Here is a 15,652-nt window from a genome sequence, read left to right on the forward strand (position 1 = left end):
ACAGCGAGTGTGCCCCCAACATACCCAATGGATAATAGGGTGCGGCACCGCGAGCACGAGCATGCCCCTCCATGAGGAAGGTTTGGAAATTATGGCCGAGGCTACCAAAGGAATGGACGAGGAAGGATGGGATACCAATTTGGAAGGGCTCCATATAATGGGAGATGAGAGGGCGCACCCTCAACTGATGAGGTGCCTTTCGTCGTTCATGTGGCTTCTCACAGTGCTACAGGCAATGGATCGAGGACGCATCCTCATGACCGGGATGGCGTTCAAATTCAAGAGAGGTTGCAAAATAATGATGAAGTACCAAGATGCGGACAGGATGAACCTCGTGCACCAGGGAATGTCCAAAATTAAGGTGGAAATTTACCACAGCCACAGCCTCAAGGCGAGGGGCGGCAAGATCTACCGGTACACCCAGGGGGTAACCAAATTGAACAACAACAGGTTGTGGAGCAACCCTAACAACTTAACATTCAAACCATTCTTGGAGTAGGAACATTTAATGTGAATGATCTTAAGAGGCTACTCAACCATCTTGAAGGAGGTAGGGTAACAATAACTGCTCAAGCCCCATCCCCTTTTTCTGATGTTGTAAGGGAAGCGCAGCTGCCTGCGAGATACAAGAACATGACCAATGACTTGCGCTTTCATGGAAACTCTGACCCCGTGGAATACATGGGACGTTTCAACATTGAGATGGATGTATATCAGGGACCTGACCTAGCACGATGTCATCTTTTGGTGGCAACCTTTAGAGAAGGTGCTCAACAGTGGTTCCAAAAACTTGGTCCTGGAGTTATCACATCCTGGGAACAAATGAAAACCTTGTTTCTGACTCAGTTCCAAGCTGCGGTGAAGTATATGCCGTCTGTTACCACAGTGGCCAATGTGAAACAGAAAGAATGGGAAAGCTTGACTTAATATTTCAAAAGGTTTAATGCAGAGTCTACCTTGATGAGAGGCACAACTGATGAAACACTGAAAATACTCCTTATAACTGGTTTGCGCGTGAGAACAGATTTCTGGAAACATTTGCAAGGAAACGACCATGTGTCGTTGGCTGATGTACTTGCGCAGACTGAGTCCTTCAAAGAAATTGAGAAGTAGCTTGATGAAACAAAGAAGAATGACAATACCCACAATTCCAAGGGGTGAGCTAAGAGGAGGGACAGGTCCGCGAGTCCAGATTATCGGCGGAATGCCCGGAGCCCTAACAGGGTGAATGCCGTGAACGTGCGGAGAGAGTGGAGTCCACCGTCAAATTATGAAAAGAGGGTGGGCAATTACACTTCGTTGTAGCATCCATTGATCACATCTTTGAGGTAAATAAGGACAGAGGAATCTTTAAAAAACTAGAGCATTTGACTTCATGGCAGAGTAGAGACAAGAAAAAATATTGCGAGTACCATGAGTTTACAGGCCACGATACTCATGAATGTCGTCACCTAAAAGATGAAATTGAGGAATTGATCAAGGCTGGATATCTAGGAGAGTGGATTGACAAGGTGAAACGACGCAGAGGAAGCGATGACAAGGGGAAAGATGAAAGGCATCCTCCATAGGCAAATGTTGTTGAGAAGCCAACGGAAGTTAAGTTCCAAAGAGCTAGTAGTATTAGGGAAATTTTTGGATGACACCCGTTTGTTGGTGATAGTAATCGGGCGTTGGAGAAAAATGCGAGAGAGGCACGACACCTATCACTCTCCAACATTCATAGCTTGGAGGATCGGCCTCCAAAAATATTCAAAGAAGAATCTGCTGATATTACGTTTAGGGAAAGAGAGTCAAGATGGGTGCATCATCCTCACAACGACGCGTTAGTAATAACTATTCTCATTGGGACGATGAACATGCATCGAGTCTTCTTAGATAACGGAAGTTCTGCAAACATCTTGTATTACAACACGTACAAGAAATTGGGTTTCCCAGATAGTGACATGAACTTCAAGGAAGCACACGTCTATAGCTTTACTGGAGAAGCGGTGAGAGTTATGGGATCGATTAGGCTTCCTATCACGCTTGGGGAAGGAGCGCTATCTGTTACTCAGATGATAGACTTTAAAGTGATGGATCAGAATTCCGTACACAATGTGCTGGTGGGCAGACCTTGGTTGGGAGCATTCAGACTGATAACCTCGCGAACCCATGATCACGATTAGCCCATGATAGAACTCATCGTCACCATGGGTTCATATGAAAACATAATATAACACACAATATAAACTAATAAAATACTTATTAAAACCAGAGTATGTCACAAGAGTAATAAGGTTCAAAGTAAAGAAAACTAGCATCCACTGATACAACGAATAAAAAAATCACAAGAAAACATATGCTTCATCTTCTTCATTGCTATGTGCTAAAACGGTCTTCTTCCTTCTCTCCTCGCTCCTTGCTTGATACCACACACTGTGAAACGTCTCTGAAAACTACTTATATAGAAGCCCACAAGAATCAGCCATCTCAGAAGTCCAACAGAATAAGGATTATAAAAAATCAGTATTAAATTTCTCGCCCCTGAGCGGCCGCCCAACAATCCTGAGCGGCCACCCATCTTTCCTGAGCAGGCGCCCAGCAGGTTACTGGAAAATTCCTTATTCTGCTCCCGATTTCTGCTGCGTTCTGCTCCTAAATTCCCACATCCAATGCCTAGCACTCCCCTAGGTTTATTCCTAATGAAATCTCCCCAGTAACGCAAGTTATACCCTGAAATGCACAAATACTAGAAAAACGCATCAAATACACAAAATACCTGATTTCAAGACATCAATTCAAGCCATTATAAGACGTTCTAAGTGGTATAAAATGCCACTTATCACACCCCTAAACTTAAATCGATGCTTGTCCTCAAGTGTCACAGACTCAAAAGCAAAACAAAAACATGCATGAATGCAATCTACATGAAATACAGCGATCCCCCTCACAATGACTACACCAACCAACTCAAAACATCTCAACAAATGCAATTAGGCGAATAAAAATCAATCAAATCATGCAGACTAACATACAACTAGAAACGTGGTGTGTGCAGATGCTTAACAAATATGCTTCGAAACTAGATCAATTATCATAACTCGATTATTCTCAAGGCAATCACATGATTATACGAAGAATAAATTCTAGGCACAAAATGACTTATAACACTTCAAGATCACTGGAGCTTATTACGAAATCATTCTTTTATTCAACACAACAACAAATGCTTATTTGACCATGCAATGAGTGAGGTCCACAAAAGACTTATGCAATGGCATCCATTTAGCGAGCGTTAGGTTAGCGCATCCCAGACTATAAAAGCCTTTGGTCACTAGGCATAAAGTCCCCTAAGAAATTAATAACTCGAATACCAAAGAGCCCACTCGTGATCAATTATGCATTAACTCTTTACTTTTTTTTTCTTTTTTTCTTTTTTTTTCTTCTATTTTTTTTCTCTTTTTTTTTCAAATTTCTGAGCAAGTGCGTTTCGCTCCATCTTGCTCAACCCTAGACTACTCGCATAAAAATACGAGCCGTCTACTAGCCATTTGACGCCTAGCCACAATTAGCAATGAATTCCAATTTTTACTCCAATTTTTTTCTTTTCATGCCTTTTATCATTAAGAGCCTATCATAAATTCTAAGCATAATCAATAGATTAACCTCAACAACCATCAAACTATGACAACCATCTAGTCCTTAAGCATACTCTAAGATTTAGTGAAATTACAAGTGTTTCTAGCATGCATGTCAACCTACAAGACTCAATCATCACTCTAACGCTATCACTACACTTGCATCAATATCACAAATCAATCGGTAAAGTAACGCAAAAGGGATCATGGTATATGCATGAGCTAAATGTCATGACATGATAAAGCTATAATATAAAATTAAAAAATAAAAAAAACTATATATGGCAAAAATATACAATTATATGAACTAAACTATCATGAATATGCAACTATATGCCACACACACAAAAATATTCCTTAACTACCACCCCCAAACTTAAAATCTTCACTGTCCCCAGTGAAGGTAGTAGAAAGAAATACAGGGTATACCTACTCGGAGAAATCATCATCATCACCCTCAGAGGGTGGAGTATCAGGAGGCGGATAAGCAGAGTCCTCACAAAAAATGGGCCACTGGATGTCAGTTCCAAGGCCTCTGAAAGCAGTCTCAAGCACAAGGGTGAGCTCCTGAGCGAACCTACTATATGACTCATACATCGCATCCATCCTCCTCGACAGCCTCCTATACTGGGCATCAGCCATCCCAGCACCTTCCTGAGCTCTAGAAGAGCCTTCCTCATCATGACCCTGACTGGGCCTAGCCATGGTAGCACCAGCTGCTGGACGTCCTCCTGGAAGATGATATCACAAACCATGCTCCCCGGGCTCTCCACCCGTCCACTCCTGCATTACATTTAGAGTCGATGAGTCAATAGGAGTGGCCGGCATCTGCAGCTGCTCGTGAGAAGGCCAATGAACTCCCACTGCTCTGCACAGCTTCGTGACAGTAGATGCATAAGGGATGTTCATGTGCTTCGCTCCCCTCAAAAACTTCAAAATCCCTTGGTAGATGAACTCACCAAGGTCCACATAATACTCCTCATTCAAGATCCCCCATAACAAACTTGCTCGCTCAACTGTAACCTCATGTGCATGTGAAGTATGTAAAATATTAGCACAAATAAAGGCATTCCATGCACGGGCATACCTATTCATCGTAATCGCCGGAAAAGAACGATACTCGTTAGTTCCCGTCTTGAACTTCCACACCGTGCCTGGCTGACAGAGAGTAGCACAAATCAAATCCAAATCAAAATCCTCGGGGGTCTTCTCATTCCAATTCTCTTTCGTGGGCTTCCGCTGTCGCTGTCCAATCACACTGACGAATCGACGTGGGCTGATAATCAACTGTAAGCCCACTGAACCACAGTAAACCCATTCTTTTCCACCTTTGCAGTTCGCATAAACTCGCGAACCACACTCATTGGAACTACTTCCGGCGACTCACAAAAAGAAATCCATCCTTTCTCCGCAATCATCGGTAATAACTCACCATCCCTCCCCGATGGTAAAAATCCCCTCTCCTTCAAAATCGGCTTAGCCAGAAGCCTAGTATACTCCTCCTCAGCAGCCCTATCCATCAAACGAAGTCTCGCAGCAGTTCCCCTCGAAGAATCAGCAGTAGGAACGGTGCTGCTGCTATCAATAGTTCAGGATCTCTTAGGTGTCATTGAAACTGAGAAAAAGTGTTTCAGAGTTGTGTTTTGAGTATAGGAGAGAGTTTTAAGGTTGAAAGTATATGGGAGTGTATATGGAGGAGTTGTATGTATATGTAGGGTAGGAATTAGGGTTAAAATTAGAGTGGGAGTGGGGTTTGTGGGAGATAAAACATGGTTTGTGTAAAAGAAATCGTGGGTTGTGGGTTTGTATTTTTTTTTAGGGTTTTTCTGATTTTTTTTGGATTTTTTTTATAAGGCAAAAAAATTTTCTGACAGTCGGGCGGCCGCCCAGCATTGCTGAGCGGGCATCCAGCCTCCTGAGCGTCCGCCCAGTAATCCTGAGCGGGCGCCCAAGGGGTCTCTGGAAAACTATTTTTCCTGCCCAATTTTTTCTGATTTTTTTTGTGGTTTTGGATAGATTACTAACTTCTAAGGGTTCCTATAGTCACAAATCTTGGGTTGCCTCCCAAGAAGCGCTTCTTTTACGTCATTAGCTTGACGTAGAGTACTTCGATCAAGTTGATAATAAAACGGCACTAACCACTTCCCGGTTTGCCGTGTCCCCATAGTAATGCTTCAATCGCTGACCATTTACCTTGAATGCTTGGCCCGGATCATTCTCAAAAATCTCCACCGCTCCATGTGGAAACACAGTTTTGACAATAAAAGGTCCAGACCACCTTGATTTCAACTTTCCCAGAAAAAGTCGGAGACGAGAGTTGAATAACAGAACTTCTTTCCCCGGCACGAATGACTTAAGAGATAGCTTCCTGTTGTGCCACCTTTTCACTTTTTCCTTGTACATTTTGTTGTTCTCGTACGCTTGAAGTCGAAATTCATCAAGTTCATTTAACTGAAGCATTCGCTTCTTCCCAGCTGCATCTAGATCAAGGTTCAACTTCTTCAACGCCCAATAAGCCTTATGCTCAAGCTCCGTAGGTAAATGACATCCATTACCATAAACAAGTTGAAACGGGGACATCCCAAGTGGAGTCTTGTATGTTGTTCTATAAGCCCAAACAGCTTCATCGAGCTTTAAAGCCCAATCATTCCTTGACGGACAAACAACTTTCTCTAGAATGCGCTTGATCTCTCTATTAGACACTTCAGCTTGACCATTAGTTTGCGGATGATAGGCAGTAGCAATACGATGATTCACATTGTAGCGCTGCATCATAGAAGTGAACTTACGGTTGTAGAAATGTGACCCTTCATCACTTATAATTACTCGTGGCATTCCAAACCTTGTGAAAATCTGCTTATGAAGAAAATTCAACACTACCTTTGCATCATTCGTCGGTAGAGCCTTGACTTCTACCCATTTTGAGACATAATCGACTGCCAGCAAGATGTATTGATTATTGCAGGATGAGATAAATGGTCCCATAAAATCGATTCCCCAAATATCAAATACCTCGACTTCAAGCATCACATTTAACGGTATTTCATCCTTCCTCGTAAGATTCCCCACTCTTTGGCAATGATCACACCTTAAAACGAACTGATGTGCATCCTTAAACAAAGTAGGCCAGAAAAAACCTGCTTGCAGAATACGAGCTGCTGTCTTTTCACCACCATAATGTCCACCATAAACCGTGGAATGACAGGCTCGTAATATCCCCTCTGTCTCACATAATGGGATACATCTCGTGATAATCTGGTCAGCTCTTTGTCTAAACAAATACGGTTCATCCCACATGTACCACTTCACCTCATGCAGAAACTTCTTCTTTTGATCTGCATTTAAATTAGGAGGCATTATATTGCTGACAAGATAGTTCACAATATTTGCGAACCATGGCTCTTCCTCCTGAACTGCGAACAACTGCTCATCCGAAAAAGATTCGTTGATCAATGTCTTATCATGTGAAGTAGAATCGGGATTCTCCAATCTAGAGAGATGGTTAGCTACTTGATTCTCATTACCTTTTCGATCCTTGATCTCTAACTCAAATTCCTGTAGCAAGAGCACCCAACGAATAAGTCTAGGCTTCGAATCCTTCTTTAAGACTAGATAGCGAATGGCAGCATGATCAGTGAATACTGTCACCTTTGTCCCATGTAGATAAGATCGAAATTTTTCGAAACCAAAGACTATAGCCAAGTGCTCCATCTCAGTAGTGGTGTAGTTCATTTGAGCTCCATTTAGAGTCTTACTAGCATAGTAGACCACATGAAAAAGATTATTCTTGCGCTGCCCAAGAACTGCTCCCACTGCATAATCACTCGCATAACACATCATCTCAAAAGGTCCTGTCCAATAAGGTGTCGTAATAACTGGTGCAGTTATCAAACTCTTCTTGAGAGTCTCGAATGCCGCCAAGCATTCATCATCAAATTTGAAAGGCACATCTTTCTCGAGCAAGTTGCACAATGGCTTAGATATCTTCGAGAAGTCCTTAATGAAATGCCGATAAAAATCCGCATGACCAAGAAAACTACAGGATTCTTTTCATAGAAATAGGTAATGGAAGATTTTCAATGACTCCCACCTTGGCTTTGTCCACCTCAAGACCCTTGCTAGAGACTTTATGCCCAAGAATAATGCCTTCACGCACCATAAAGTGACATTTTTCCCAATTGAGCACCAAATTAGTTTCCACACACCTTTTGAGCACCGAATGAAGATTATTCAAACATTCATCATACGAATGTCCAAAGACGGAGAAGTCGTCCATGAACACTTTGACATTGTTTCCAATCATATCAGAGAATATAGCCATCATACATCTCTGAAAAGTGGCAGGTGCACCACATAAGCCAAACGATACTCTGCGAAAAGCAAACGTGCCGAATGGACAAGTGAAGGTAGTCTTTTCTTGATCTTTTGGTGCAATGCAAATCTGATTATACCCCGAATAGCCATCCAGAAGACAATAATACTCATGACCAGCCAACCTGTCAAGCATCTGATCAATAAATGGAAGAGGGAAGTGATCCTTTCTTGTGGCTTTGTTCAACTCTCTGTAATCCATGCATACCCTCCATCCTGTGACTGTTCGAGTGGGGATGAGCTCATTCTTCTCATTTGCTACCACAGTTATACCTCCTTTCTTAGGTACACATTGCACGGGGCTCACCCAAGAACTGTCAGAAATAGGATATATGATTCCTGCATCCAGCCACTTCAGAATTTCTTTCTTCGCCACTTCTTTCATGATAGGATTAAGTCATCGTTGTTTCTCAATAGTCGGCTTACTACCTTCCTCTAGCAGAATTTTATGCATGCAATACGAAGGGCTGATCCCTTTGATATCTGCTATAGTCCATCCGATAGCCGATTTGAATTCTCTCAAGATCCTCAAGAGCTTGTCCTCCTCACTACCTGAAAGGTCAGATGCAATAATAACAGGTAAAGTAGATGCATCACCTAAAAAATCATACCTCAAGTGTTTAGACAATGGTTTAAGCTCCAAAGTAGGTGCTTCCTCAATAGATGGTTTGAGCTTTCCTTCAGTATTTTGAGATCAGTAGTACCAAGAGATTCAAATGGCATGTCTAGCTTTCGCCTCTAAGGAGAAGATTTAGATGTTGTAGTTGCTCATTGCCATCCTCATCGTCACTGTTAAAGTCCCCCACTAAGGCTTTCTCTAAGGCATCAGACATTAGCATATGATCAAATTCTGAAGTTACCACAGAATCAATCAAATCCACCTTTAAGCACTCCTCGTCTTCTGTAGGGAATTTCATCGCTTTGAATACATTGAATGTCACATCCTGATCCTGCACCCTCATAGTAAGTTCACCTTTCTGCACATCTATCAAGGTACGGCCTGTAGCCAAGAAAGGTCTTCCCAAGATTATGGGAATCTTTTTATCTTCCTCGAAATCCAAAATGACAAAATCTGCAGGGAAGAAGAGCTTATCCACCTTTACTAACACGTCCTCCATGATGCCTCGTGGGTATGTAATAGAACGATCAACCAATTGTAGAGACATGTAGGTGGGCTTTAGATCAGGCAAATTCAACTTTTTGAAGATAGACAATGGCATCAGATTGATGCTTGCTCCCAAATCGCACAGGCATTTATCGAAAGACAACTTGTCGATGGTGCAAGGAATGGTGAAGCTACCTGGATCTTTAAGCTTTGGAGGTAATTTTTGTTGCAGCACAGCACTGCACTCTTCCGTTAGAGTAACGGTCTCAAGGTCATCCAGTTTCACCTTCCTTGAAAGAATACTCTTCATGAATTTTGCATAACTAGGCATTTGCTCTAGAGCCTCAGCGAAAGGTATGTTGATGTGAAGTTTCTTGAACACTTCCAGAAACTTATCGAACTGCTTATCCAGCTTTTGTTGTTGTAATCTCTTAGAGAAAGGTGGTGGATGATAGAGTTGTTTCTCCCCTATATTACCCTCAGGTAGAGTGTGTTCAACAGTAGTCTTCCTTGGTTCCACCGCTTTCTCCTTTTGCTTCTCTTTGTCATCAACAACTTCATCTTCTCCGTCTTTCGCTTTTTCAGCATCAGCAACTTTTCCAGACCTTAAGGTAATAGCTTTGACTTGCTCTTTAGCTTCCTTCCTGCCTGGCACTTTAGTATCGCTGGGAAGTGTGCCAGGTTGACGATTGAGCACTGCATTGGCTATTTGACCGATTTGATTTTCCAAGGTCTTGATAGAAACAGCCTGACTTTTGCACAACAGCTTGAGCTCCTCGAAATCAGCACTAGAAGGTGGAGCAGCACCTCCTTGTTGAGGATATGATTGCCTTTGAGCGTAATGCTTGTGGTTGCAGAAATCCAGGTGGATTAAACTATTTACTTACGCCTTGCTGATATGGTTGCTGAATAGCATTCTGATTATTGCTCCAGCTGAAATTGGGATGACTTCTGTTGTTAGGATGATAAGTAGCTGGCACAGGCTGATGCGGTCGCTGATAATTATTCACATACTGCACAGTTTCATTAACAAGAGAACACTGATTCGTAGCATGAGAACCTGCACAAAGCTCACAGACCATATCTATCTGATTGACTCCATAGTTGGCTAAAGAATCGACCTCCAAAGACAGCGCTTGGAGCTGCGCTGTAATAGCTGTAGCTGCATCAACTTCCAGAATACCTGCTACCTTCCCAGGCATCATCCTTTGAGTTGGGTTTTGATGCTCATTTGCAGCCATAGTTTCAATAAGATTATAAGCCTCAGTATAGCTTTTGGCCCACAAGGCGCCTCCAGCTGCTGCATCAAGCATGGGTCGAGATTGGGCCCCCAAACCATTATAGAAACCAGTGATCACCATCCAGTCAGGCATACCATGATGTGGACACTTTCCCAACATCAACTTGTAGCGCTCCCAAGCTTCACACATAGATTCTGTTGGTTGCTGCGCAAACTGAGTAAGAGCACTCCTCATAGCTGAAGTCTTCGCCATTGGATGGAACTTCACCAGAAACTTTTGCGCAAGATCTTGCCAAGTAGTGATGTACCCAGCTGGTTCATAATGTAACCAGTCCTTAGCTTTATCCCTCAGAGAGAATGGGAAAAGCCTTAGCGTGATAGCCTCATCACTCACACCATTATATTTTATAGTACTACAAATCTCGACAAAATTCCTGATATGCATGTTGGGGTCTTCAGTCGCAGCACCTCCGAAAGAAACAGAATTATGCACCATCTGAATAGTGCCCGGCTTGATTTCAAAAGTGTTAGCTTGAATAGCCGGATGAAGGATGCTTGACTGAATGTCATCAATTTTAGGCCGAGAAAAGCCCATGAGAGCTGGATCTTCCGGAACTAATTGATCACCCATGATTATTGGTTATTTCTGCTCACTCTCTTTATCAGAATCTTCAAAATCTATCTTCTCCGGAATATCAAGAACTGAGTCTGTCTCCTTATCCGTATCTAAAGTCCTCTTGCGAGTACGAGAACATGTTTACTTAAACGCTCGCTAAAGTACCTGAAACACAACCGGAAACAATAAGTAACACATCTTAATCAATGAGTCCTAATGACCACTGATGGTAAGTACATAAACTAAACAAATACATCGAGTCCCCGGCAGCGGCGCCAAAAACTTGTTAGGCACAAAACACGCGCTAATAATTCACGCAAGTATACGCGTTCACAAGTAATATAGAATAATTTCTAGTTCGTTCTCACATAGACTCAGACTAATTATGTTCAATTAACACTTACTCACCAATGTATGATTACTTCTCAATGTCAAGACAATAACATTTAGATTTGATTAACTAATTATTAACTATAATTAACTACGAGAATTAAACACTTAATTGATACTTGAATTAACAATATTAAACACACATGAGATCATAACTTCATTACTACTTCCTTCAATAGTTATTGGTATTACCCTTAGCATGTAACGATGATGATATTAATCGAACAACACGAAACTGATAAAAGCCAACTTTCATTGTACTGATAACATTCTACCAAACATCCACAATTAAGATAGAAGTTGAATAGGCATCAATTATGTTGAGACCCTATATGTCTACAGAATTTGACAACATAACGATTTAAGCACAAGTTATTCTTTATGATTACACAGGGCAAGTAAAACGGTTAGAGTTACCTACTAATCATGCATACACACACATGAACCTATGCTAGCATGGCAAGTTCTAAACCTCAAGATCCACCGTCGCTTCACAAGAGATTAACAGACTATCTTATATGTTCGCAAAACACATAAGATGAATAAGCGCAACCTATGTTAGATATCATACAATCATCACATACTAAGGTATTAAACAACTAACTAAATAATTCCATAGTAAATCCGTTATGACCCTATGATCATGATTAGCCCATGATAGAACTCATCGTCACCATGGGTTCATATGAAAACATGATATAACACACAATATAAACTAATAAAAATACTTATTAAAACCAGAGTACTTCACAAGAGTAATAAGGTTCAAAGTAAAAAAAACTAGCATCCACTGATACAACTGAATAAAAGAATCACAAAAAAATGTATGCTTCCTCTTCTTCGTTGCTATGTGCTAAAACGGTCTTCTTCCTTCTCTCATCGCTCCTTGCTTGATACCACACTACTGTGAAACGTCTCTGAAAACTACTTATATAGAAGCCCACAAGAACCATCCATCTCAGAAGTCCAACAGAATAAGGATTATAAAAAATCAGTATTAAATTTCTTGCCCCTGAGCGGCCGCCCAGCAATCCTGAGCGGGCACCCAGCATCATGAGCGGCCGCCCAGCTTTCCTGAGTGGGTGCCCAGCAGGTTACTGGAAAATTCCTTATTCTGCTCCCGATTTCTGCTGTGTTATGCTCCTAACTTCCCACATCCAATGCCTAGCACTCCCCTAGGCATATTCCTAATGAAATCTCCCCAGTAACTGCAAGTTATACCCTGAAATGCACTAAACACTAGAAAAACTGCATCAAATACACAAAATATCCTGATTTCAAGACATCAATTCAAGCCATTATAAGACGTTCTAAGTGGCTATAAAATTCCACTTATCACCTAGGGAGGTAGTGCATGTACTACTTATCTTAGAACTAGTTGAATGGATATTTTTTTGAATAAGTTCCCCACAGAGCATAGTAGCCATGGGACCGGTGCACTTCTGACACTGGAGCGCATTATTCAATAAAAATAAAAACTTTGAACATTCAAAAGTTTGTCATTTAAAACAATGAAGACACGCCCTACGATAAAGACGCGTCATACATGTGCAAAGTTATTAGATAGAAAAAAGTGAGGTTGATGTTCCTATTAATAGGACGCGCCCTCCTAAAACAATGCTTCGCTTTTAGTATTTTATGAAGTTATAGTAATTTTTCAGAAAATAAGGTGCGTCCACAAAGGAGGACGCGTCCACTGTTTAATCTTCAATAATCCTGTAAAAATGGACAATGTAACTTGCTTCTTCAGGAAAAAAGTGGACACGCCATGTCAGAGGATGCGTCCTGACTGTGGAATTGTATAATGATTTATAAATTATAAGGATGCACTTACTGTTCAGGACGCGCCCTAATATTCCTGATAGTCTTGATAATTGTTTATGACTTGGGAAATAAAACGATAAGGTAGATGCCTCCATATAGGACTGCGCCCTTATAATGTAATCTCTGGTTCACAAAATTAAGATAACATTGTTTACGTGGGGAAATCAACAGACGCGTCCTGACAGAAGGACGCATCCACTATATAACTTATAAAAAGAAATTGCTAAAAGTGGAATAACCAGTAAAGTAATATACGCATTAAGAAAATTCAAGGTATAAAACCTTGGAAACGTAATAGCAAGCAATATTCAGAGACAATCATAAGTTTACAAATTGCAAGGCTTAAGGGACCTGCACCCTTGAGATAGTTCAGATAAAAGTTCATAAATAGATATAAGACGCGTCTTAGGCAGAGGGCGCGTCCTGAGGCTTATCCTAGTCTTTTAGGGAAGAAGGTGGAGGCTGAGCTTGAAGTGGAGAAGGCGTAGGGGACGCGTCATCCTCTTCCAGGCCTAGGATGATCCTTTTATTCTTGATTGAGTCTGCAGCCCTGATTCTAAAATCATTTACCCACTTTTGGGTATCCTCATCAAACTTGGAAAAAGTGTATTATAGGTCATTTGCTATGAACCCAAAACACCACTCTTCAAAACCAGCTGCAAACCCAGTTTTGATATACCAACTTCTTCTCTTCTTTCCAGCCATGCATTCTGTCATTATTCAGAGTATCAAGCTCCAGTTGCATGGTGGAATTTAGAGTAACTACGCTTTTTCATAGCCTTCTCCACAGAGGTGACATTGCCTTCAAGCTGTGCCTTCTCACCCTCAAGACGCGCCTTGTCCTGTTTTGACTAAATGATTTTAATATCCTTTTCTTTGGTGAACATGTGTAATGCTCTTTTCCAGAGATTTGATCTTATCTTCAGCCTGACTCTTTGTAGTATCGGTGACAGCAAGACGCGCCCTAAGTATGGAGGCCATGTTGGCATTTTGTCTTGCGTGCAAATGAAGCTCGGCTGCTGCTCTCACCATAGCTTCCTCAGTCAGCTGTTCAGTTCTAAAAGTCCAGCCCCTTACCTCCTCCTTAGTGAAAGTCCCGGATGAGGAAGCGCCCAGATATCTGAGGACAAAGGATTGGTCATCTGTAACCGTATTTTGGCAGTTTAGAAGGCGCGTCCTCCTTATCAGAGATATTCACCACAGTGGTATCAGTGATTTTTGGTGGAGGGGAAGGAACTACAGTAGGTGAAGGATCTTTGGTTTTTAGATCTGGTTTCACAGGAGCTTGCTTCCTTGCTCTCATTTTTTTAGAGGCTCCAATAGAAAATCCTTTTGGAAGAGAAGTCATGTCTGAAAAATGACATGTAAAGCATTAGTTCTGGACGCGCCCAGAAAGGTAGACGTGCCCTATAGTAAATAGACTTATGGTAATACGAAAGATGGCATACATGCATATTATGAATTTTTTTTCTAGAAAATAAAGGCAAGGATATACCGATTTTATGTGCACATCAAGAATTATCCATATCATAGGGATGACGCGTCCTGATTAAATGACACTGTCAACACCAAATACATGGATTATGAAGGTATGTGCAAGTATTCAACCAAGTAAAAATTGTGCATATAAGAATGCATATATGACGTATCAGGATATTGTATTGTGTGCATGGAAAATGACAAGTATTATGACTTTCAGCTCAAGACACGTTTTGAGTAATATGACGCGCCCTAGAGGAACCACGAAAACTTACGTGCTTGATAAATGGGGACATAAATATGTTAGTGGACGTCACAATTACCCAAAACATTAGGTGACGCGTCCTCTAAATTGAGACGCGTCCAAAGCAAATATATGGGCTTTGAAAATATATAAATCAGACTAGGGAAAAACTTTGACGCGTCTTAACTAGATAACGCATCATATCTTACCCTGTTCTAAATCCACTTGTCTTCTAATGTCAAGTTGGACCAATTCCGTGGCATTGATCCCTTCAGCCTTTTCAGAAGCCGTGAGGACGGGCTTTTCGTTGTAAAAATCATGATAATTGTAAAGAAAACCAACCCTTTAAGACAGAGCCCCAACCTTTTTGAGATTGTCCTCTGTAATCACCTCCTTGAGATTGAAATGTTTTTCAGCATATTTCAATACTTTTCCGCTCTCTTTTTCTTCTTTCCAGTAAGCTCTTTTTGAGTTCTTTTATCTAAGGAAGAAAGATGAGGGTTATCAAAAAGGACAAGTTAAAACGTTAACAAAAGGGAAGACGCGTCTTGAATGACATGACGCGTCCTGAAAATGTCACTTACTTAGTTTTAAGTTAAAGCGGACGTGAGCTCTCTTGACATCATAGATATAGAAAAAAGGTTCTTTCCAATCCCTCTTATGGCTCACCTTGCCTTCGTTGAAGCCCTTGTTGTTTAACCACTTGTTGACAACAAAAAAGTGGTAATCAGGGATAGATTTCCTGATATTAAAGAAGAAGCTAAAC

At 41.3% G+C, this 15,652-nt stretch overlaps 1 protein-coding gene across 1 annotated transcript; it reads left to right on the forward strand.

Moving 5' to 3' along the window:
• The first annotated feature begins 1,054 nt into the window (after positions 1-1,054).
• Positions 1,055-2,165, forward strand: LOC141715033 (uncharacterized). Its single transcript, XM_074518521.1, has 3 exons — positions 1,055-1,178; positions 1,306-1,555; positions 1,661-2,165. Exons 1-3 carry the CDS (start codon positions 1,055-1,057, stop codon positions 2,163-2,165), a joined length of 879 nt encoding a protein of 292 aa, XP_074374622.1.
• The last annotated feature ends 13,487 nt before the right edge of the window (positions 2,166-15,652 follow it).

Source organism: Apium graveolens, chromosome 3 (genome assembly GCF_009905375.1).
Source record: "Apium graveolens cultivar Ventura chromosome 3, ASM990537v1, whole genome shotgun sequence".
NCBI lineage: Eukaryota > Viridiplantae > Streptophyta > Magnoliopsida > Apiales > Apiaceae > Apium > Apium graveolens.